This window comes from Aspergillus brunneoviolaceus (genome assembly GCF_003184695.1).
Source record: "Aspergillus brunneoviolaceus CBS 621.78 unplaced genomic scaffold BO95scaffold_130, whole genome shotgun sequence".
NCBI classification, from domain to species: Eukaryota; Fungi; Ascomycota; class Eurotiomycetes; order Eurotiales; family Aspergillaceae; genus Aspergillus; species Aspergillus brunneoviolaceus.
This window is the reverse complement of record NW_020290860.1, coordinates 1-22,760: the sequence shown is the minus strand read 5'-3', so window position 1 is coordinate 22,760 and position 22,760 is coordinate 1. Positions and strand designations below refer to the sequence as shown.

Sequence of the window (22,760 nt, the reverse complement as noted above, 5' to 3'; positions counted from 1 at the left end):
TATGTTGACATGGAGGGATCTGTTGGGGCCAGGGCTGCTTAGTCACCTGGGCTGATGGCCTCCCAAAAAATGTTCACTAATCATTTAATCCAAATGCTGGACCCGCAGGGCCTCGGCCATCAGAAGGTGCGGAGAACTCAACATCTGATTTCTGTGTTCAACGTTTCAATTCTTTTCTCATTGCATGTCATTGGTTCTCACCCTCCCAAACCACGTGCCATCCGTCTCACTTCTCACTGCCCTGTCATCTCCATCTCACTCACCCTCATTTCGATTTTGTCAACCCAAGCTTAGCCGCAATGCGAGGGAAGATGGCCAACGCATTCTGATGATTGATCTGCGCCATTTCCGCCTCGGTAAAATTGCCATTCGCCTGGATCGCCGCCAGCCCCGGTTTCGCCTGACTGACTGGCACATACGGAACTAACACCACCATCAGCAATCAGCACCCTGTTCACCACCTCACAATGCATCTCCATAGACACAACAGTGAAAAAGGAAACAAGACGAAGAATCTCAAGCAGGCGGATGACTTACAATCCGTCCCCGTCACAATCTGGCCCACTCCGATAAACGCCTTCAGCGCCTGCAGCTGGATCGCCGAATACGCCGACGCCGTGTCGAAGTAATACCCCTTCAGCTGGGCGACCACGGTCGCCGGGTTCAGCGCCCCCAGCGCCGGCAGACTGGCCACCCCCGCGATGCGACCGGCCAGGTAGGGCATGGCGCCGCCGCCGTGCGGGTAGGTCATCGTGACGTTGGGGTAGCGCGCGCGCTGGCCGGTCAGCAGCATGTTCTCCATCGCGCGCACGCTGTCGAACGGGTACTCCGTCAGGGGACCGCCGTAGCCGAGGGTGGCGTCGGCGCAGCCGGGCGTCGCGGGGTGGACGAAGACGGTGGCGCGGCGCTGGTTCAGGGCCGCGAACACCGGGTCGAGGCTCGCGTCGCCCAGGTACAGGCCGTTGTAATTGGTGTAGAGGCCGATGCCGTCGAAGTGGAGGGTGTCGAGGCAGTACTATCCTCTGATCGGCGGCTGGTTCGCACGTAGACATTGGATTGGTAGGGGGAGGTGTGGTACCTTGATCTCCTCCAATGCGTCCGCGACATTGGGCAGAGGCAGGAGGCATAGCGCGCCCAGGCGCGTCGGATAGGTCCGGGTGTAGTTGTGCAGCAGGTTGTTGAGCTCACGGGCCAGTCGTTTGGCCTTCTGGGGCTTGGACGCCAGGAAGTACACGCCCGGGGTGGTCACGCTCAGCGTCGAGTAGTTGACCCCGTAGCTGTCCATGTTCTGGAGGTGGCCCGCCAGCGTCCAGTCCGGCACCGGGAAGCCCTCCACGATCAAGCTGCCATTCACGGTGGGGTAGCCTTCTTCGATCAGCGCATCCAGCCAGATCTTGGGGACCGGGTGGGAGTGCACATCGATCCGGTATTGGGAGTCGAGGCTGGTGTGCGCGTGTACGATCTGCGTCGCCGCGGCTGCGAAGGCGGCGAGGTGGTATATGAATTTGGCCATGGTCGACAGCGCAACGCGATTGCTATTGTGACGCAGTTGAGCGTTTCGCCTGGAGTTCTTCCCGCTGGAGAGAAATGCAGGTGCAGATTTCACCCAGAGGCCTTATATACACGCATGGTTAGGCTTGGCGGAGGAGCTCGGGCAAACAATCAAATGTGAGCGACCGAGATATACGAAGCAATTAATATTGAAGAAGATGGCGATTCGACGGAGAGATTCAGCCGAATAGTTACAGCATCCCATTCCGCACCGTGGGCTTAGAGATTGTCCTATGATTGGTGCAGTTGGTCTCGAAGAGGTTAGGGTTCTCTATCCAGTGGGCGCTAAATGCCGCCTTGTTCGGGATGATTAGAATTGTTCTCGATGAAGGCTCCATACTTGGCTAGGATTGAAAAGTGATGGAACAGCGGACTTCTCGATGGATCAGATTATGCGCTCAGAGCAACATCACCAGCCCTAGCTTTCTTCCGTTCAAGCCTCAATTCATTTCAACCGATATACTGATGATTACGCGACGTGACGAGGATCTTTATGCGCGGGAACCCTATCACATTTGGAGCGGGGTAAGGCGCACTCGGCAACCGACCTCGGACTGAGGACTGGACACTGGACACTAGGACCAATTCTTTTTCCCATTTTCGCAGGTGCGGACTAACCCGCAGCTTATGCCCATCGGGTCCACATGGTCTAGGAGGCTCGGTTGTGAACCGCATCTATGACGAAGAACTATGAGTATGTTCCCTCAACGGAAAGCTACTTGTGCCTAGTGCGGCTATTGCGGAACCTCGGAAACCACTGTCCCTGCCGAGATTCCGTTAACCTACAAAGACTCTGCCTAGTACGGCAGTCGCTGTTTTGTGAATGTGGTGATGCATCGAGACTCGTTGAATCCACGAGGCTCGATGACTGCGAAGTTCCCTTCTGGGTGTTTTTGCTGTTTGGAGTGTGATGTCTGTCAAGACACTGCCTAGCCCATCCGCTGTGAACCCTCGAAACATAAGTAAGGGCGAAGCCCGTGGCGGCGGCCCGCAATACCCGACAGTATGAACTTCACCCATACAAAAATGGTCGATAATGTATCGTCATTTCAGGTTGAGAGTTTCATCTCAATTGTCATGAACACCTTCTGGAAAACTTTGACTTGAAGCAACTCCCTGCACAGCCAAGACGCCATGAGCAACGCGGACCTCGAAGCAGGCGAACTACACAAAAGCAGGAGCGATAGCCTGCAGTACGACCTGACCGTGGGCAGTGACAATGATGAAACCCTCGAGAAGGACAAGGCTCTAGGTTATTCTATGGGAGCCGGGAAGCGTTTCCCACCGCCGCTTCCTGATCCAGCTGAGTACGTTGTTGAGTTCGACGGACCTGACGACGCCACGCATCCTTTCAACTGGAGCTTTGCCGTGAAGTAAGACCATTCGAGAACAGGGAGAAACTAAGAATCAAAATCTAACACTCCAAGCTAGGCTCTACATCTCCGTCATAGCCTGTGCCGGCACCTTCGTCGCATCCTTCGCCAGCGGGCTGTTCGCCCCAGGATCCGAGCAAGTAGGCAAAGCCTTCGGCGTCAGCACCGAGGTAGCCACCTTGGGAACCACCCTCTACGTCCTGGGCTTCGCAACGGGCCCTCTGATCTGGGGACCTGCTTCGGAATTGATCGGCCGACGGTGGCCCCTGATCCTAGGCCTCGTCGGCGGGGCCATCTTCGACATCGGCTCGGCAGTGGGCAAGGACCTGCAGACGGTCATCATCTGCCGCTTCTTTGCGGGGGTGTTCGGAGCCTGTCCGTTGTCCGTCGTCCCCGGCGTGCTGACGGATATCTACAGCAATGCCCATCGGGGATTCGCCATGACCATCTACGCGCTCACCGTGTTCGTCGGGCCCTTCTGCGCCCCGTTCATCGGCGGGTTCATCACCTCCAGCTCGCTCGGCTGGCGCTGGACACTCTACCTCCCCGCCTTGATGGGCTTTGCATTGGGCATCATCTCCTTTGCCTTCCTGAAAGAAACATACGCCCCGATCCTCCTGGTCGAAAAGGCAGCCGCCATCCGCCGGGCGACCCGCAACTGGGGCATCCACGCCAAACAGGACGAGGTCGAGATCGACCTGACCGCGCTGCTGCAGAAGAACTTCACCCGCCCGCTGCGGATGCTCCTCACCGAGCCTATCATCCTGCTGATCTCGATGTACATGTCGTTCATCTACGGGCTGGTCTACGCCCTGCTTGAGGCCTACCCCTACGTGTTCCAGACGGTCTACCACATGAATCTCGGCATCAGCGGCCTGCCCTTCATCGGCCTGATCATCGGCCAGGTCCTCGCCTGCGCCTTTATCCTCTCCCAGCACTCGGCGTATGTCAAGAAACTCATCGCGAACGGCAACCGCCCTGTGCCAGAATGGCGGCTGGGGCCCGCGATGATCGGTGCTCCGATCTTCACGGTCGGGATCTTCTGGTACGTATACTCTGTATCGGGGTCATGACTCGCACGAGCACCGTACTGATGTGAGGGGGAGAAGGTTTGGCTGGACGGGATTCACACCACGCATCCACTGGATGGCACCCACTGCGGCCGGTGTCTTTGTAGGGTTCGGCGTACTGTGCATCTTCCTCCCGTGCTTCAACTACTTGGTTGATTCGTATCTCCCGCTGTGAGTTAGCTGGAACATTCTTGTTGCTTCTCGGGCAGTGAGCTGACGTGACTCAGGGCGGCATCGACCGTGGCGGCCAACATCATCCTCCGCTCCAGCGTTGCGGCTGGATTTCCGCTGTTCACGAAGCAGATGTTCGAAAATCTGGGAATCCAGTGGGCGGCGACGTTGCTGGGATGTCTGGCGGCCGTGATGATTCCTATCCCCTTTGCGTTTCGGAGGTGGGGCCCGCGGCTGAGGGGGAAGAGTTCGCTTGCTCCTTAGCTTGAATACGCGTTGATAGCATTTGATCTTATAGACATAGGGCTAAGGCCGACCGGGGCTTCGCTCCACACCATGGCTCCAGTCTTTTTCGACAGCCCTAAGCTGCCCTACTTGAAACCCCACACAAAGCTGTACAATACAAGCCAAACAATACATGCACATACCTTGCACAGTACATCCCAATCACCTGAACCAATCCTCGGTATACCACACAAAACACCCAACACAAGCTACACGTCCCCTGGCCCACGGGCCGTCAAAAAGCGAAAATCCGCCCCCTCATGCGCCTGATTGACCTCCCGCTCATACAACCCGCGATACCCGCGCCTGGCCCGCCGCGCATTCCACGTCTCCTCCACCCCTTGTTGAAAAACGGCGACGCGCCGCTCTTCCACCCTCCTCTGCAACTCCTCCTCACTCACCTCCAACCGCAGCACCCTCCTCTCCACATCCAGCGTAATCATATCCCCGGTGCGCACGGCCCCGAACGCCGACTCCGGCACCGCCGCCTCCGGCGCCACATGCAGGACGATGGTGCCCCCGGCGGTGCCGGACATGCGGCCATCCGAGAGGCGCAGCATATCCGTGACGCCGCGGGCGGCCAGCTTACGCGGGATGGGGATCATGCCGGCCTCGGGCATGCCGGGGTTCCCAATGGGGCCGATGCCCTTGAGCACGAGGACGGAGTCCGGGGTCACGTCGAGGTCCGGGGCGTCGAGGCGGGCGGCGAGGTCGCGCGGGCTCTCGAAGACGACGGCGGGGCCCGTGTGGTGCAGGAGGCGCGGGTCCTTGGAGGCCGAGGCCTTGCACACGGCCCCGTCCGGGGCGATGTTGCCGTGCAGCACCACGAGGGAGGCGTTGGGGTGCAGCGGGTCCGCCAGGGTGCGGATGATACTGCGGGAAAAGTCGTGGTCGCGGAAGGGGGTGCTGTCGAGGACCTCGCCCAGGGTGGCGCCGGTGATGGTGCGCGCCGAGGTCTTGAGGAGCGGGCGCAGTCGGTGCAGCAGGCAGAGCATGCCCCCTGCGTTGTGGAAGTCGGTCATGTAGTTGTCGCCGCTGGGTTTGAGGTCCACCAGCAGTGGGGTCGTGCGGCCGATGGCGTCCAATGTGTCCAGGGTCAGGGTCCCGCTGATGTCCGGGTGCCGGTTGATGATGGCCATTAGGTGCACCATTGCGTTCGTCGAGCCGCCGATCGCCTGGAGGACCACGGCTGCGTTGTGGAAGGATTCTGCGGTGAGCAGGGCTTGCGGGGTGCGCTGGTCGCGGTGCTGCGCGGCGGCGACTGCGTTGGCGCCCGTCTGCTCGGCGATGCGCAGGCGGGCGGCGGAGACGGCGGGCGCCGAGGCCCCCTGGAGTGGGATGAGGCCGAGGGCGGCGGTGATGCAGGCCATCGTGCTGGCGGTGCCCATTACTCCGCAGGTGCCGACCTGTGCCGGGGGTGGGGTTAGGGTTTTGCAGTGGGGAAGGGAAGGGGAAGGACTGGGTTACGCACTGTTGGCGCCAGTTCCTCGTTGATCGCTCCGATCTCCTCCATGTCGATTGTGCCCGCCCGGTACGAGGCCCAGTTGTTTCGGCAGTCGGTGCAGGCGCCGATCCGCTTGCCCCGGTGACTGCCAGGCATCATGGGGCCGGTGAGAAGGGGTAGGATGGGCTTGTTGGCGGAGATGCCGCCCATGATCTGAGCGGGGACCGTCTTGTCGCAGCCTGGGGGTAGGATGTCAGCACGATCGCACAGGTTCACGGCGGTCAGTGGGAAGGTTCTCTGGCCTGTACAGACCTCCGATCATAATGCAAGCATCCACAGGCTGAGCACGGATCATCTCCTCGGTGTCCATGCTCATGAGATTCCGCAGGAACATGCTGGTCGGATGGGAGAAACTCTCGTGCAGGCTGATGGTGGGGAAATCGATGGCAATGCCTCCCGCAAGGTGGATGCCTCGCTTGGTCGCCTCCATCAGCTGCGGCACGTTCCCATGGCAGGGGTTGAAGCCCGAGCCAGTATTGATGATGCCGATGATGGGACGGGAGAGCGCATCTTCCGAGTAACCTAGGGCTTTGATGAAGACTTTGCGCAGGAACAGGGAGAAGTGGGCGTCTCCGTACGAGGTGAGCCCTTGGCGCAGCCCGGTGGTGGAGGCGATGGGTTGCTGGAGATCATAGTCCTGGTTTGGTGGTTCCGTTGGCTCCATTCTCGCGTTTAGTGGGTAAACGAAGCTGATAGTTTGATTCCTGATGTTGCCAAACATGCAGCTTTATGAGACAATGCGGGGTCGGCTGGGGATAAACCGAGGCGGAAACTTCTCCGAGCAGCAAAGCGGGAGAGATCCGAGCTCCCGCTTCGACGTTTCTCATTTCCGTCGGCATGGCGCAATGTCATTTACGCCTATCTGGATTCGCTGGAGTCGGAATCGTCCAATGCAGTCTAAACTGCCAGCCTTAGGCATTCTATGGCTACTAGGTACAGTGAGCACAATGTTTTGTTCGCACAAAGACGTACAGACAAAGGAGCATGGGAACCCTAACAATGGATGGAAACATACTGTAGCGAACTGGGGCTCAAAGAAACGGGTAAACATCCCGACCCTCTCATATATCACCACTATCCATCTCAGAACGTGGGCCTTTGTATATAAGATGAAGCTCATTGGCGAATTAAAAGACAACAAAGTGAGCAATATGACAAGGCATGCAACAAATTCGCAGGATATACAGTATAAAAGCCCCCCTCCGAAATCAGTCGTAACGTCGCTCCTTCCACTCAGTCACGATATCTTTCATTTCCGTACGAATCTCACAGCTAGGTCAAAATGGCCACTCTGCAGACAGAGTCTGCACAAAAAGAATTTGCCTCCCAATGCCAGGCCACGAATCTGAACTACGGGCTCCCCGACTGGGACTCGGATACCTCGTCTGACTCTGATAATGAAACCGTCTCGAGCGTCAACATAGTGGGACCCGACGAGGTGTCGCTGGCCAAGATTCCCTACTGGTTGGACCAGACCCCGGGTCTCAAGGCGAAAGACAGGAAGCCCGTGCCTCCGCCGCGGGTGTATTTCCCCGTGGATGCGCCGGACAGTCCCGAGCTGCACCGCCGGATGTCCTATCTGCTTGGCACGAACCGCATTAAGGCCACCGTGGCCGGCGAGATGGCCGCCTCGTACGCGGGCGTGCCAATCAACGTCCAGAATTCCGAATGGGCGATCCCCGAGCCGCTCCTCGACCAGGCGGCGGAGATCCTGCGGGCGGACGGATTCCCGGCCTGCCCGGCCTGCCCGCGCACTGCCGCGTGGAGCGAGATGCTGGGGCAGAGCGACAGCGAGGAGGAGGGGGAGGAGAGCGACAAGGCCTTTTCGGAGGGGAAGCGGCGGTCCCTCCGCCAGAAGAAAGTCCGGTGCGCCGTCCTGCGGCGCGACAAGCCATCGCACCGCGCCTACCCGCGGCCGGCGTATCACTTCCACACCGACCACCGCTACCCCAAGTCGGCCTGGGATCTGGAGCAGTCGCGCGGGGTCTTTCTGTATCCCATGAAGGCTGTGATCCACCCGGCCCTCCCAGACCCGCCCTGCGGCCCGGCAGCGCACGGGGACGAACCGGCCTTCCTGTGGCCGCTGTCGCAGCGCAGCCCGCGGAGCGCCCCGGGGACCTCGATTTACCGAACCACCTCGTCCAGCCATCTGCCCGCCGCGGGCGCCGGGCTGCTTGACTTCCGGGGCCGGCAGAACCCCAAGCATTACCCGGTCAACATGCTGACCCCCGTCAAAGCCGTGGAGAACCTCGTGCGGCTCATCATGCGGCACAGGGGCCAGTGGGTGAACCATTATTGGATCCGGCTCTTCACCGCGTACATGCTCTTTGCCTTCGACGTGAACCACCTCGACGGGGACCAGAGTCTCTCGGGGCGCGTCAAGTTGGAGATGGAAGGCGTCGGCGATTGGCTGGAGCTGCAGCTCGACGACAACACTAACATCGACCGGGCATTCCACGCCGTCTGGCGAGCCATCAAGAATGCCCGCGAACCCCCCCTGTTCTATCGATATGGGACTTGCAACCAGCACGCTCACTATCAGATCTGGCATCGGCAGCAGTGCAGAAGGCCATGGTAGTAGAGACGTGTAGGAATGAAGTTCTGTCTTTGGTTCAAAGTTGCTTATAGATTCATGTTGGTGCCAAGTCAATCAGGGAAACCGGTAGAGGGGATTGCAGAATGCACGAGGTTCCCATGGGGTCGTTTCGGTGGAGGACAGCAGTCTCCGAGGCTGTCTGATGGTTGAGAACAACACCGTCATAATACAGAAAGTAAGAGTCCCAAACACCTTTCAATAATACCAAGTCGCGCCGGTCGGCCGCCCAGTACCCGACTATACCAAAAGTACCAAAAATACCCTCCAAGTACCTCCAAGCGCGTAGTCCAGAGCAATGCGGGACGTATCCGCGTCTACTACCCGATACAGGAACCCCCCTCGGCCCGCTTCCGATCAACGAAGCCGTCTTAAATGTACCCAAATACCCAAAGATGCAACAGGTTCCAACGCAGCAACTCTCACATCAACCTCAATATCCTGTTTATCTACAAATTCACACAAGCATCAACCATGACCCTCGTACACATCGGTCCGTTCCCTCACAACCACCTTCCCAAACCGCACCCATCCTAACCCATGAACCTCCGCAGTCCTCTTCAAATTCCGCTCCGACGTGAGCGAGGAGCACAAAAGCACCTTCGTCACCGAACTCAAGAAGCTCAAGAACCTCCCGTGCGTCAAGAATGGCCGGCTCATCGTCGGGGGACCCAGCGTGACGGACCCGATCGACCGCAGCAAGGGGTTCCAGATCGCGCTGGTGAGCTACCATGAGAATCTGGCGGCGTTGGCGGAGTACCAGGCGAGTCAGGAGCATCACTGGTTGGTCTTCCACTCCCGTGTCAATCCCGTGTGCCCAGGCTAATTGACGGGGACAGGGTGACGTCGACGTATATGTTCCCGTACAAAGAGGACCTCGTGCGGTTCGACTTCGAGGTCGATCCGGAGGATGAGTATATGTGTCAGTTTGCGGTTTGAGTTTGACTACGGGGATAATGGGGCGGAGGCACTGTATATTTGATAGATTTGTCAATAATAGTGAAAATAGATCCGCATAAAGCATACGTTGTACTCCAATCAAAAGACGACAGACTACATCTGCAACCGCAGCGCACTCTTCCGCCACCCCTGCCTCCTCGCCCGCTTCCCACCGATCGGGTTCGGCCTGTTGGTCGTCGTGTTGTACGTCGCCAGCGGATCCAGCACCTCCCACTGCACGGTCCCATTGCCCTCGCGGTAGGTGCTCTTGACCGACCCGACCGTCCTGTACCCCTCCGTCCCGGCATCCACGGTCCCCGTCGCCACGTCCTTGCCCGAGATGACCCGCTCGAACATCTCCAGCGCCAGCAGAGGTTGGTAGAAGGGGACCTCGTGGCCGCTCTCGTAGACGCGCACGAAGGCGAAGCGGCCGGCCTGGCGCACCTGGCCGTGCACCACCGCGTCCGAGGTCGTGATGTTCGTGTAGCCCGCGGCCGCGAAGCCGGGGGCGCCCACCTCGGCGGCGACGGCCTCGCCGCCCAGCCAGTTGCAGTTGTAGTCGGCGTCGCCGGCGTACATGGCGACGGTGACGCCCTGGCGGAGCAGGGCGGCGACGTCGGCGGTGGTGCGCATGCGGCGGCCGTCGTCGCCCGTCGCCGAGAACGCCTCGTACACCGCGTTGTTGCTCTCCGTGAAGTTGACGTACGCCCCGATCGCCGCCTGCACCCGCGCCGTGTTCAGGTAGTCCACGTAGAACTCGTAGGGGAACGGGTCCGGCGTCAGCTCCCGGATGTCGTACTCGTCCCGCCCCAGGTACAGGTCGTAGATGCTCTCCACCTCGTTCGCGCAGAACGAGTCCGCCGTGCTGCAGATCGCGTCCGTGCCGCGCGCCGCGCAGTCGCGCAGCTGGCTCAGGCAGTTACCCGGTCCATAGACGTTGTTGTACAGGAGGGCGCTGATCGAGGCGTTGTAGGGCCGGTAGTCGTAGGTGTTGCCGGGGTAGACCTGGTGGTTGGGGGGGAGGGTTAGTGGGTCTTTGAATGTGTATATGACGCAAGGAAGAGAGGCTCACGGTGAAGTTGTAGTAGGCCTGGTACTGGATGATCGGGTCGTACCATCCGTTCCCGATCATCACGCTCTCCAGCTGGATCTTCTTGGCCCCGCGCGGGAGATGGGCGTTCTGCTGCTCGATGTACTCGTTGAAGACGGGCCCGTAGTGGCCCCCGTAGCTCTCGGTGGTGAAGTGGAAGGATTCGCGCGAGTACTGCGGGAATGCGCCCATGAAGCCCTGCAGCGCCCGGTAGAAGTTGGGGGCGGCGTTGTCGGTCGAGTTGGCCGTCAGGCTGATGTTGGGGTACGAGTAGGTGCCACACGAGAGGCCGACCGCATAGTCCGGGCAGCTGGTCGAGGGCAGGCTGATCACGTTGCTGGTCTCGGAGTCGACGTAGCCCGGGACGGGGATGCTGTAGGAGAACCCGGTCTGCACCGGCTGGTCGATGTACAGCATGTTGCTCGCATTTGACCACGAGTACGGGTTGTTGTACACGGAGCCATTCGCGTCGACTCCACAGGGGCCGTTCTCCTGGAAAAGGCCGATCATGGACGACGACCCGGGACCTGGTAGTTCTGGCATCAGAATTGTATAAGAAGCGATAGTTCACCGGGGTTGGTCTACCTCCATTGATCCACACCGTCAGCGGGGCGTCGTGGGGATCCTGGTTCCGCGCTTCAAAAAACCAGAAGAAGATGTGTTCGTGCTCGGCCACATCGAGGTAGCCAGAGAAACTCTTCACGCTGGGATCAGTTTCGCAAATCCCGTTGGGGACCTGCTTGTACCGAACGGGGACATCGAGATAGCCTTTGGTGGAGATCAGGTCCGTCGGAGGGGCAACAAATTGGGCCTGGGTGAGTGGCCAGGCACCCAGCAATGCGACAGACCAGAGAGATCGCATTGTTACGATGCTCTAAACACTGGAAGTACAAATTATTCTTGTATCGTATTCAATGGCAGTGGGTGGGCTTGGCTTGGCTTTTATGCTGGCATCACCCGGCGTTATCTCCAGGGTATCGGGGAAGATGAAAGGAGTGGAGCCTGGAGGAGGTTGGAGCAATGCAATGCAGTGGAGTCAACAAATTGCCCCAATTAGCGGTGTAACCTCGGCTCTGGACGCGCAAATCAGAGGGTTGCCTTCCCCCTCTTATCAGCACAATGCGGATCAGATTGCATCACCTTGCTATCAATTAAACTCCTTTGGGGTATTTGTTGATGATTGCTCGATGCTTATATGTAATGCTCCTCCGGAGTCCGTAGGAGATATTTACTGTCTAGTTAGATTATATGTCGTCACTTAAGCATTGCATGCATTACGCAGCACAATAAATCCACAGAACTTCAAGCCAGCAATGATTATCCGCAATGACTAAGTTATCCCTCGCAACCACAACATCTATTTTCTCACACTCTCCCCGTTGACGAGGTGATGCCTCCATCTACCACCAATTCCTGCCCCGTGATATACCGGGCCTCATCCGAGGCAAGAAAGACCGCCGCATTGGCTACATCCCAGGCATCGCCCATGCGGCCCATGGGCACCTGTGCGTCCCGCTTCCGCATGTACTCCTCCTCATCCCCGCCGGGCGCATACCGCTTCGCCAGTTGCTGCGTGTACGGGGTATAGATCAGCCCCGGCACCACCGTGTTCAACCGCACCTTCTTGTCCGCATAGATGACCGCCGTCGCCTTGGTGAACTGCATGATCGCCGCCTTGGTGGCCGAGTACGCGACCTGCGGCTTGCCGATGTACCGCAGCCCCGCAATGCTCGACACATTGACGACCGATCCCCCGGTCGCTTGCTTCTCCATGAGCGGCAAGACATGGTGACAGGTCAGATAGATGCTCTTGAGATTCAGCTCCACCTGCGCGTCCCAGACGTCCTCGGCCATGGTGGCCGGACCCCCCGGCTCGGACTTGCCGACGTTGTTGACGAGGATGTCGATGCGACCGTGTTTGCGCATGCAGGCGTCGACCAGCGCTTCTACGGAGGCGGAGTCGGTGACGTTGGTCTCCTGGACATCGCACACGCCGCCGGCCTCCTCGATGCGGGACTTGGTGCGTTGCGCGGAGGCGAGCGAGCGGTTTCCGCCGTAGATGAGGGCGCCCTGCTGGGCCAGTTTGGCGGCGATGGCCGCCCCGATGCCCCAGCCTTCCTCGGTGGTTTGGCCCAGGCCGGTGATCAGGACAACTTTGCCGTCTAAGCGGAGCATGATGTGATGTGTGGAGGTGAAAGGAATATTTTAATATTTTAGGTATACTTTGCAAGAAGAAAAGCCAAGCTACTACAGACGGAAGCTCTGCCCACCGGCTCTTATCAGGGCTTATCGTCGGCGGATCGTATCCGCTACCCTCGGATGCTGTCCGGTCCGCATCCGCCACGAGGACCACAAAGATTGAGACGGATTAAAACGGGCTAACGGATTTTCCCCGGCCGTGCTAATCTTCGCATCCAAACCCTTCGCGGCGAGTCTCCGTTTGATCCATGCATTGGTTGCATAGTGCCTAATGCCAGACTCTTCTCCATATATTGCACCTGATGGACTCCCCCAGACGCGCGCGCAATCGCGCCGCCTGCAGACGCTGCCAGCGTCGCAAGATTCGTTGCGATGGCATCACCCCTACCTGTGGCGCATGCCGGAAATCGGGCGTTGCTTGCGTTAATGATGGAAAGCAGGAAGTACATCGCTCGTTCGTCGCTGCCGTAATTCGAGGGCCTAATGACCCATACTAATACGATAGCTGTAGGTACATTGCGAACATGGAAAACAGGATCAAGTGGCTGGAGTCGATTGTCCGGGAGAAATGCTCGAATGTCGACCTGAGTAATGGCCCGGAGCGGCACTCAGAGACCCTAGACGAGTCAATCATGGAAGATAGTTTGCAGCAGAACCATGCATCGCCGCAAGAATCACAGCAAACCCCTCTTGAAGCCAGTCAAGCCACTCTGCCGACGCCCGATCAGTCAGTTTCCCAGGCTACAGCTGTCGTGGCGGAGGCGAACGCAGCTAGCCTACCCACCCCCGACCAGTCGATCTCGCATCCTGCCCCCATGCAGGACGAGCCCCACCAAGCCCACGAGATCGGTCTGGTGTCTCTCTCCCGTGGGAGTGATCCCCGTTACATCGGCCCTTCGAGCGGATACTTCTTCGCCAAGCGCATCTTCTCGAATACAGGCTGGCGCGGCCGGCAGGAATCCTCCTCCCGCGGCAATCTGTCTCACCTCCCCGTCGAGTTGCTGAACCCGCCAGCCACGCTGCCACCCCAGAAGGAGGTCGCTGTCGAGCTCTCGACCACGTACTTTCGAACCGTCCACCTCCTGTACCCATTCCTACACGAGCAGCGTCACATTGAACTGCTGAACGAAGTGTACAGCGCCCCGGAGGAAAACCCAACCAGCACGTTTCAGGTGTATATGGTTTTGGCGATCGCGTCCCTGAACCTCTCCCGTCAATGCAAGCTCCAGCTCCCGGTGGAAGGCTACTATGCGTCAGCGATGAAGTACGTGGACTACGTTTGCCACGATGGGTCGATGGCTGCGCTGCAGTGCTTGTTGCTGCTCATGGTCTATGCCTTGTACAACCCCTCTTGCAACGTCAACATCTGGAATCTGAATTATCAGTGCCTGGCAAGCGTGATAGACTTGGGGCTGCAACGCGACGTTCGCGCCTCTCCGTCCTACCAGATTTCTCTGTTCACCCAGGAGATGCGGACGCGGGTGTTCTGGGTGGCGTACACATTTGACCGCACGGTCTGCACCATGATGGGTCGACCGATAGGACTCAGGGACGAAGCGTGTGAGATTCGGGTACGCCTGAGCCTTCATACTACACTCTCGTAATTACTATTGATGCTGTACTAACCATTGACAGTTCCCCTTGGATATCCCCGACAGCAACCTCATGAACCTCACTGCCAAGCCGCCCGTATCGCTGGAAGCGCCATCCCACATGTCCTATTCAATCCATCTCTTCAAACTGGCGCAGCTCAACTCCGAAATCAAATACGTCATGCACAGCATCTGCCGCGACGCGCCCGCCTACGCATACCCGCCCGTGAAAGACATCTTCGGCTGGCAGCGGGACATGATACGATCCCTGCAAGAGTGGCATGCCGCCGTGCCGCAGCACCCCCGGGATCAAGACAACACCGGGATGACCCCGTACTGCTACGCCAAGTACCACGAGACGATGGTGCTCCTGCTGCGCCCCAGCCCGGCGATCCCCGCTCCCGCCCCGGAGATGCTGGATCTGTGCGTCCAGCACGCCTTCATGCTGCTGCAGTGCTTCGGCGATCTGTACGACGCCGGCCGACTGCTGTACAGCCGCCTGGCCGTGCACGCCGTCTTCCTGGGCACGCTCGTCCTGCTGCACGGGATCTGGAAGCTGCCGGACACGGCGACGCGATACCGCACGGACGAACTCATCCGCCAGCTCAACTCCGCACAGAGCATCCTGAGCAGCATCGGCGAGCACTGGGCGGAAGCCGCCAGCGCGCGCGACTGCATCGCCCAGCTGTCCAACGTGACGGTGCAGCGGCTGCTCAAGAGCCCGGCGGGCCCCGGCGAGACCGCGTCGTCGCCGGTGCGCCATCGCCTGCGGGATCCTGGCGTCCCGGCGACCCAGCTGCAGCATGTTGACCAGAGAGGTAGGGCCGTGCAGGGGCAGAGCTCCACTTCTTACGAGGACGACCCCACGCTCTCGTGGCATGCAGGGCTGCCGGGACAGCCTCCTACTGCTGCTCCGTCTCCGCCGTCGGAGTTTCTGAACCTGTTTGACGACCTGCTGCGGTGTGATTTCCAGGGCTGGAGCGGGGTCTCGGATCTGGACGGGTTGATTCGGGAGATATTCAGTAGCTCTCAGCATGAGAGCTGATGGTTTTCATTAGTTACACCAACAAAATATATGTGACTTGTCTGTTTCCTTAGATGGTACAAGTTACATTTCTTTGATTGGATGGGAAAACCATTCACGCAACCCACGCCCAGGAAAAGCCGCCCGGCTACTTCCGACGGAACAAGCCGCGCGCGACCGAGTCTGGCTCTGGCTCTCGGAAGCGCTCCGTCTTCCGTCTCACTCGGATTTCCCCTCCCCCCCACCTTCCCCCACCATAAAAAAATAGACGACCCCAAGATCACCACCAAAACAAACCCCCAATTGACCCTTTCCGCAATCAAACCCCACACAACCACTTCAGGCTCAATTCTCTCACACCATCAACAATGACAACCGCTCCCAAAATGACGCCCGAGGAGACCCTGGCGCACGTGCAAACCGTCAGCGCGACCCAGCGCGCCAACAGCCCCATCTACGCCCACCTCCTGGCGGACGTGACCATCACCGCCGCCACCGAGGGCCACCTGCTGGCGACCATCCGCATCGCCCAGCCCCACATCAACTCCAAGGGCGGGCTGCACGGGACCATGTCCGCGTGCCTGGTCGACTGGGCCGCGGGCATGGTCATCGCCACCTACGGCGGCAGCTACACGGGGGTGAGCACGGATCTGCATGTCTCGTACGTGGCGTCCGCCCGGGAGGGGGAGACGCTGGAGGTGACCGGGCGGGCGATGAAGGTCGGCGGGACGATGGCGTACGTCTCGGTGGAGATCTGTAAGGTGGTGCCGGATGAGACGGGTGGGGGGGAGAAGAGGGTGGTGGTCGCCACAGGGTTGCATACGAAGTTTGTGAAGCAGCGGTGATTGGTGTCAGATTTTGGGAGTTGCGCTATGCTTTGGGTGGAAGATGTGCATGTTCATGGATGGCGTTGTTTCTGCTGAGCTGCTTCTTCTATGGATGGACTACGTCTACATTATAGATGGGGAGGGTGGAATCGTGATTCAAATCCACAGGTTATCTTCATGTCCGTAGGAGAATCTACAAAGTACCGATTCACAATCAGGACTCCCAACACCTTCTCACTTCAGTAAACACCCCCCGCCCTTTCATCATCACCCTGCCGCGCCTTGCCCAGCAGACTCGCTCGAAGCGACTGCAGCCCCGGCCGCTCTCCCTGCGTATCACCTTTAGCAGTAGCGGCAGCAGCAGTCTGAGTATACGTATCCGGCTGATTATTCTCGATAATCTCCTCGGCCGCCCCGTACCGCCGCAGCGCTACGAGACCATAAGCATCCAGTGGCTTCCCATCGCTTGGTATCGCCGACGAGCTGGTAGCGGATATCCTCATGTGGCACTTTTTATTCTCATATCCCTATTTCTTTCGCCTATCCACCCATCTGTTCCATGAGCTCCCAATTCGTCACAAACAGCAGGATCACAGGCTTGATTCTGCAGAGTCTGGTTATCATGTGCCCTCTTGGGAGCCAAGCCCTACCGCCGAGACGTTGCTGGAAGTCACGTCGGCAAGGTGAGTGAAAATGGATGAGTCAACAATCTCCGGTCGGCTGTATCATCTTCTGCATCGCAAGCGAAACAGAAGTCTCAGTTTGTAGTCGAGAAGATGATTGTCTTATTGGCGCTGTTATGTTGGTTGCAGAGCATGCTCGTTCTTCGCGGTATGTGACAAATAGCCTCTCCACCTTGCCTCTTCCCAGGCGTAAAGAAAATAATAGGAAAAAAAAGACGCAAAGTATTCTACATGCCTATAATCTCATATAGTGAAGAACTGACGAGAAGCGACTCAGACCTTAGCCACGACTTGCGACAAAATGTCGGCGGTCAACACGGAAGTATGAAGTCAAAGACGGACACGGATACGAGATCCATGGATCGACGCCAACTCAACCAGCTAACCACAGACGGGAACAAGATATGAGCAACCTGGTTCAGCTACAATCACAGATCCTCTCTTCAGGCAGTTCAGGTGGTTCAACGAGGATTTCAACCTCGCAACAAGCACGGAACTAGGCCGGAGCTGTCACTGTAGGTGCGCATCACAGCTTAGTAGGATCAAGCTCAGGTACAGACTAGTGGTCATAGTTCGGAACGTCTTAAGTGGCTTTTACTACAGTACTGTACTTTGTGGTACGTGCAGAGGAGCAGGCAAGTATCTCCCGAACCCACACGAGCTCCTGGAGCTACACTGATATGGTATAACTCAACCCTGACGAAGGGAGGTCCGGGCGGAAGCCGTGAGGAGCTCGAGATGCCAGGAGCATTTGAAAGCACCATTAAGGTTTGGGTTGGTGACCCTAATACGAACCACGAACCATTCATCATCACAAGGCTGCATGCGGCCGTCGTGAGCTTCAGTGCACAGCCCCCACAGCTGACCGACTAGGCTCTTGGTCCGAGCTTGAGCTTACAGCCACAGCGATCACTCGTTTGATCTTGGCTTCTGCTGCAATGAGGAATCGGAATCTGGGCCACAGGCCACTTTCATACGACGGGGGCGGCCGGCGCAATTCCATCCACGTATTGCGCACGGCAGGTTCACTGCAATATTCAAAGTCCTCCTCGTCATGCAATCACCAGTCGATGGCTGCGCTCCTAGAGACCAGTTACACAGCCAGGGTCTCTGGCATGTGAGTTGATACTTGAGATCGTAATCCGGTCGCTCCTTCGGTCCCGAATATTGTAAAACTGTGGACCGGTGCTCCAGACCCAGCACTACGGTTGGATAAAACAGACATGGCCAGCTCAGAATACTATGAATATCCCAATTATAAGGATTCAGTTTCAGCTTCTCTTAAACGTTTGCGGCTGCTCGTGTTGAAACCGGGCAATCCTTGCAACATCCTCCCAATTGCAGCTTGACCTACGACACGAACTTGTTCCAGACGCCTACATCGCGCGAGTCCTTTGTCTTCAGCTCTCCAGCGCCACAGCCAAGCTGAAAAGCTCCGAGTCATTTGACAGGTGTTGCGCAATTACTGCTGAAGAGATAGACATCGGCAGTCGAGTCCAGACCATTGAGCGACCTCCAAAATGGTAACACCCTCTGTCGTGGGATTCTTTCTTCCAACTGGTCACTCATGACGGGGTGCACCCTGAACGACATAAATACGGCCTAATCGTCCCGGTCCAGGGTTCGCTTTTCCCTCTCAACAACCTCAACCCCATCACAATCTCACTCAACCACCATATCCAACCAAGCTGGACTCCGTCGCCAAAGACTGGTGTGGAACCTCGATCCGCAACCGACCCAAGCCCATCATCATGTCCGACCAACAGGCGACCCTCGACCCGGGCCGCGCCAGCTTCTTCGACGACCTGAAGGGCGCGGTGGGGCAAGAAGCCCTAAAGACCCTCGACCCCGCAACCGACCTCTCCGACGAACAGCCCGACGAGCTGTCCTCCACCTCCGGAGGCCCAGCAAAGTACACCTGCTCGACCCAGAAGCCCGCCCCGGTGACCTTCACCGATGCCACCAGCACCAGCACCAGCGACCCGGCGGCCAGGACCGCCGCCCTCCAAGTCGGCTTCGGCAAAGTGATCCCGCGATGGAAGCCCGGCCCGAACCAGCGCGTCAACTTCGCCGCGTTCGCCAACGGGTACCCGAAGGCCGAGTGGGCGACGCTGGCGGCCAACGCGCTGAAGGCGGCCGCGGACGAGTGGAACCGGCTCGAGCTCGGGGTGAGGCTCGAGTGGGTGGCCCGGCTGGAGGATGCGGCGTTCGTGCTCTCCTACGGCGGCAGCCAGGGCGGGGTGCTGGCCGAGGCCTTCTTCCCGAGCCCGATCGACCTGAACTATCTGAACGTGTACGAGTCGGCCTTCGCCCCGGGCACCGTCGCCTACCTGAAGAACATCTTCCTGCACGAGCTCGGCCACGTCCTCGGCTTCCGGCACGAGTTCGCCCCGGAGCTCGAGGATACCCGGGATGACTACACCGTGCAGCTGGGGCCCCGCAACCCGCTCTCCGTCATGGCCTACGAGTTCCCGCCGCAGCTGCAGACCTCCGACGAGGACAGCGCGCGCGCCTTCTACCGGTTCCCTGGCACGCAGCTCGGGTGGGGGGAGGCGCGGAGTCGGGCGCCCCGGTCCGGGCGGATGCTCAAGATCGTGGATGTGGAGCCGAACAACTAGGCTTGGGGATAGGCTCGGGAGAATGGGACTGGTCTTGCAGTCTTCTCGGGATTCATTTCGATGTGCTTGTTTGGTGCGTCTTCCGTATGTAGCGAATGAGACTGCCATGCTACTCTTCGAATCGCGTCCGAGGATACTGCCCTTGTCGTAGTTGTGCTCTATCTATATCTCATGACCCGAACGCCAACCAGTAGGTAGTCCCAGGAATCAAGATGATGATGCAAGGTCGGAGAGTGGAAACTACCCAGGCCCGTGGTTTGGAAATCCTTCTCACAGTGACCAGCTCTTCAACGTAGTAACATATAACTACATTTCTAGGATCTTTCCAACAACTGGGGCTGTGGTTTAGTGGTATAATATTCCCTTAGCATGGGAGAGGTCCGGGGTTCGATTCCCCGCAGCTCCATCTTTTTGCTTTTTGCTGAGCAGCCATTCTGGAGGAGGTAGCTCCTGTGCACGAACGGGCTTGTGTGGGTCTCGTCGCTTTTTGCCGTCAACAATTCGCCTTGCTTGCAGCATCGGCCGGCGCGTCGAGTGGATTGACCGCATGGTATACCCGAAGAACAATATGCACTGCCTCGTCTTGTTGGAACCAGGTGTAAATCCTTGAGTTCAAGCGGGTGTGACCTGAAGGCTGGGGTTAGGAATATGCGAGGGGTGCGTGACAATCGAGTGACTTGGTCCTTGGGCCGGTACAATTATCCCTGGAAGGTGAGCCGTCAGCCTTGGTTCTATGTGTGGTGTTGGGGTGTTGGGATGCATGGCCAGGAACATGTTACTAACACGATTATGGGTGATGGTGCTCATCCGGTGTTGTAGACTTGAGAATTTAGGTCCTGGATTCATTGAGGTCCTTGGTGGGGTATGAGGTTATTCGTGGGGATTAGGGTAGTGTAGAGCAAAATGAGAGTGCACAAGGGGAAGCCATGGTGTTATAGATGAAGACGCAAAAGGCAAAAGGAAATCTCCCCGACTGGGAGTCGAACCCAGGTCTCCCGCGCTTGTTCCCGGATGGGATTGACAAGCGGAAATCATGACCGTTAGACCATCGAGGAAGGGATACTGACAATGTGTAATATTAAGATTATCAGAGGTTGATACTCAAAGGCCCCGAAAGAATGAACGGGGGCAAAAAATATGGACTCGCCGGGAATCGAACCCGGGACCTCTCCAATGCGAATGGAGCGTTATACCCCTAAACCACAAGCCCTTGTTGTTTAATCGAGTTTGTAGTTCGGTATATGTACCATGGTTTCGAGTCATCAAATCAATAGACAATGCACCTTATTCAGGTCCAATGGTGTGTAGCCTACTCAAAATCTATTCATTTGGTGATCAATTATGATATACCAATGAAGTGGATGACTGTAGTGTGTCTAGCTATGTATAGATATCCATTATTCACCTTCGGGCTCTTGTCATCTTTTCCACCAAACAATTCCGCTCGGATATATATACGCACGGGTGAGACTCCGATTGACAGCCAATACACTGTAACCCAGCCACCAACCAGCTAACCTTGATATCGAGGCCTTCAAATCACAGAGTGTAATACATCGAGAACCAGTCCCCTCCAAAGACCCTCTTAGCGAGACTAAATCCCGATATTCTCCCACTCGCTGTCGCAGTGACACAAGCCGACAGGCAGTAAGCACTAGAAAACATCCCATAGATTGTAATGATACGCTCACCGCTACGACACATCCAGGGCTGGCGAACTATCTCAACATCCTGGGAGCTAAGTTGTACGGCTCCAACACACCATTCAATGCACAAGCAGCCTGAATAAAAGCCCAACCGCAAGCCCCAGAGCTCCCACCACATAGACAGAACAAAGAAAGCCCTGCTACCAAGTCAAAGCCGCACCGCACAAGGGTCCTGTAACTGGCATAACCGGTATACGGCCCTGGCTAATGCCCATAGAGAATAGTCGCGAGTGATGAACACACTGGCATAATGGCACACCGGAGTCTTCACAGAGCGCGAGAAGACCAACACCACTACCAACAAGTGCAGGGAAGCCCCTTTCACCGCATAACTTATGACCTTCCAATCGCAAAAAAAAGGATCGATAGTCTAGCCCCAGTGCAACAAGCAATCAGAATACCAGGGAACCAAGCAGCATGACGGCACCCTGTCCTAACTGGCATAGTCCTGTGGGGATGATAGAAGCCACTGGCGTCGCCGTTGGCCCCGCCAAAGCGTTTATTGGAACCGATGAGAAATTTCTTTTGACTATCCCGCAACTTTGGAATGAATACTCTCGATAGAAGCACGGAACACAATCACGATTTGACGTGCCATAGGTAGTCTGGCCCAAGCCTCGGTTGCATCGGAACTGTTTCAGGTGTCAAGATCTCGATTCTCGACTGACACATGGGTACGATCCTGCAGACCCCCTTCTTCTGCTTTTTTTTTTTCTTTTTTCATTTTCTTATCAGAGGTCAAGCCCGGATCTCGCGGACCGGGCAGCGGCAGCGCGAGCCTCGGCATGAGCTTCGATGAGTGGAGCTCAGGAGAAAAATCCAGACGGGTGGGCCAATCAGTGCCATTGTTCCGTTGCACAACTCCATCTAAGCGTTGGAACTACCTAACCTATACAGGTACCCATCGTGCAACCGAGATCTTGTCGCTCGATTCGCCGGGGTGTTCACAGAACCCCCGTTCTGGAGCCGCAGCACTGGAGCCATCATATTTGTGCGGGAGGAAAACAAAGCAAGAACGGGAGATGGATACTATTTAATAAGGGGGGTGGACCCTCTTCGAGTACACCAGCAAACAAAATTAAGACAAGACACACGCAGCACCATGAGCATCACATTCGATGTATTCCGCGGGTCGTCCGAGGGGCGCATCGTCGCGGACAAGGTGACGCGCACCCTCGAGCTGCACGAGGTGTTCATCGAGACCACCCACTCCGGGGTCTGCGGCACCGACGAGCACTACCTCAAGGCGGGCAATGTGCTGGGCCACGAAGGGGTGGGCATCATCCGCGCCCTGGGGGCCGGGGTCAAGTCCGTTCAGGTCGGGGATCGTGTGGGATTCGGCTATACGCACAGTATCTGCGCCTCCTGCAAGGAATGCGCGACCGGTAGGTCTTTTCCAACGTGTTTTTTTTTTTTTTTTTTTTTTTTTTTTTTTTTTTTTTATCGGTGGTGTGTCCGAGAAGGCAACTTACCCCGAGATTCCTAGGCCATGATCAGTACTGCCCGAACGTCAAGATGTACGGGTTCCACGACCG

The 22,760-nt window shown here is 57.6% G+C and overlaps 11 protein-coding genes and 3 non-coding genes across 14 annotated transcripts; 8 read left to right on the top strand and 6 right to left on the bottom strand.

Annotated features, from left to right (window-relative positions):
• Positions 1-171: 171 nt before the first annotated feature.
• On the bottom strand, positions 172-1,629 carry BO95DRAFT_477708 (amidohydrolase family protein; the record flags this gene model as incomplete). Its single annotated transcript, XM_025590001.1, has 4 exons — positions 172-423; positions 538-1,015; positions 1,079-1,442; positions 1,607-1,629. The coding sequence occupies 4 exons, from the start codon at positions 1,627-1,629 to the stop codon at positions 266-268; spliced, it is 1,023 nt and encodes a 340-aa protein (XP_025436208.1). The 3' UTR covers positions 172-265.
• A 1,182-nt stretch (positions 1,630-2,811) lies between these two features.
• Positions 2,812-4,429, top strand: BO95DRAFT_377420 (MFS transporter; the record flags this gene model as incomplete). The annotated part of the gene is made up of 4 exons (XM_025583258.1): positions 2,812-2,924; positions 2,983-3,969; positions 4,034-4,165; positions 4,222-4,429. The coding sequence occupies 4 exons, from the start codon at positions 2,812-2,814 to the stop codon at positions 4,427-4,429; spliced, it is 1,440 nt and encodes a 479-aa protein (XP_025436207.1).
• A 107-nt stretch (positions 4,430-4,536) lies between these two features.
• ilv3C (putative dihydroxy-acid dehydratase) lies at positions 4,537-6,869 on the bottom strand (the record flags this gene model as incomplete). Its single annotated transcript, XM_025590468.1, has 5 exons — positions 6,207-6,869; positions 5,922-6,133; positions 4,852-5,856; positions 4,594-4,616; positions 4,537-4,558 (listed from the first exon to the last, which is right to left on the bottom strand). The coding sequence occupies exons 1-5, from the start codon at positions 6,673-6,675 to the stop codon at positions 4,537-4,539; spliced, it is 1,731 nt and encodes a 576-aa protein (XP_025436206.1). The 5' UTR covers positions 6,676-6,869.
• A 367-nt stretch (positions 6,870-7,236) lies between these two features.
• BO95DRAFT_490223 (uncharacterized protein) lies at positions 7,237-8,532 on the top strand (the record flags this gene model as incomplete). Its single annotated transcript, XM_025590607.1, has 1 exon — positions 7,237-8,532. One exon carries the CDS (start codon positions 7,237-7,239, stop codon positions 8,530-8,532), a length of 1,296 nt encoding a protein of 431 aa, XP_025436205.1.
• A 434-nt stretch (positions 8,533-8,966) lies between these two features.
• Positions 8,967-9,518, top strand: BO95DRAFT_45520 (Dabb family protein). The gene is made up of 3 exons (XM_025588310.1): positions 8,967-9,040; positions 9,102-9,330; positions 9,387-9,518. Exons 1-3 carry the CDS (start codon positions 9,022-9,024, stop codon positions 9,484-9,486), a joined length of 348 nt encoding a protein of 115 aa, XP_025436204.1. The 5' UTR covers positions 8,967-9,021; the 3' UTR covers positions 9,487-9,518.
• Positions 9,519-9,556: 38 nt separating this feature from the next.
• Positions 9,557-11,550, bottom strand: BO95DRAFT_426279 (serine carboxypeptidase). Its single transcript, XM_025584750.1, has 3 exons — positions 11,162-11,550; positions 10,559-11,103; positions 9,557-10,491 (listed from the first exon to the last, which is right to left on the bottom strand). Exons 1-3 carry the CDS (start codon positions 11,436-11,438, stop codon positions 9,601-9,603), a joined length of 1,713 nt encoding a protein of 570 aa, XP_025436203.1. The 5' UTR covers positions 11,439-11,550; the 3' UTR covers positions 9,557-9,600.
• A 384-nt stretch (positions 11,551-11,934) lies between these two features.
• Positions 11,935-12,751, bottom strand: BO95DRAFT_426275 (SDR family NAD(P)-dependent oxidoreductase; the record flags this gene model as incomplete). The annotated part of the gene is made up of 1 exon (XM_025584749.1): positions 11,935-12,751. One exon carries the CDS (start codon positions 12,749-12,751, stop codon positions 11,942-11,944), a length of 810 nt encoding a protein of 269 aa, XP_025436202.1. The 3' UTR covers positions 11,935-11,941.
• A 251-nt stretch (positions 12,752-13,002) lies between these two features.
• Positions 13,003-15,412, top strand: BO95DRAFT_490211 (Zn(II)2Cys6 transcription factor; the record flags this gene model as incomplete). The annotated part of the gene is made up of 4 exons (XM_025590606.1): positions 13,003-13,229; positions 13,287-14,346; positions 14,411-15,121; positions 15,164-15,412. The coding sequence occupies exons 1-4, from the start codon at positions 13,078-13,080 to the stop codon at positions 15,410-15,412; spliced, it is 2,172 nt and encodes a 723-aa protein (XP_025436201.1). The 5' UTR covers positions 13,003-13,077.
• Positions 15,378-16,426, top strand: BO95DRAFT_448511 (PaaI family thioesterase). Its single transcript, XM_025587866.1, has one exon. The coding sequence runs from the start codon at positions 15,760-15,762 to the stop codon at positions 16,234-16,236; it is 477 nt and encodes a 158-aa protein (XP_025436200.1). The 5' UTR covers positions 15,378-15,759; the 3' UTR covers positions 16,237-16,426.
• A 2,226-nt stretch (positions 16,427-18,652) lies between these two features.
• BO95DRAFT_377445 (zincin) lies at positions 18,653-19,519 on the top strand (the record flags this gene model as incomplete). Its single annotated transcript, XM_025583259.1, has 1 exon — positions 18,653-19,519. The coding sequence occupies one exon, from the start codon at positions 18,653-18,655 to the stop codon at positions 19,517-19,519; it is 867 nt and encodes a 288-aa protein (XP_025436199.1).
• A 334-nt stretch (positions 19,520-19,853) lies between these two features.
• Positions 19,854-19,925, top strand: BO95DRAFT_t319. Its single transcript has one exon. It is a non-coding gene; the product is annotated as a tRNA-Ala (tRNA).
• Positions 19,926-20,484: 559 nt separating this feature from the next.
• Positions 20,485-20,574, bottom strand: BO95DRAFT_t318. Its single transcript has one exon. It is a non-coding gene; the product is annotated as a tRNA-Asp (tRNA).
• Positions 20,575-20,657: 83 nt separating this feature from the next.
• Positions 20,658-20,729, bottom strand: BO95DRAFT_t317. Its single transcript has one exon. It is a non-coding gene; the product is annotated as a tRNA-Ala (tRNA).
• A 1,604-nt stretch (positions 20,730-22,333) lies between these two features.
• BO95DRAFT_322320 (GroES-like protein) lies at positions 22,334-22,612 on the top strand (the record flags this gene model as incomplete). The annotated part of the gene is made up of 1 exon (XM_025581816.1): positions 22,334-22,612. A coding segment is annotated over one exon (279 nt), but the record flags the coding sequence as incomplete, so codon positions are not given.
• Positions 22,613-22,760: the final 148 nt, after the last annotated feature.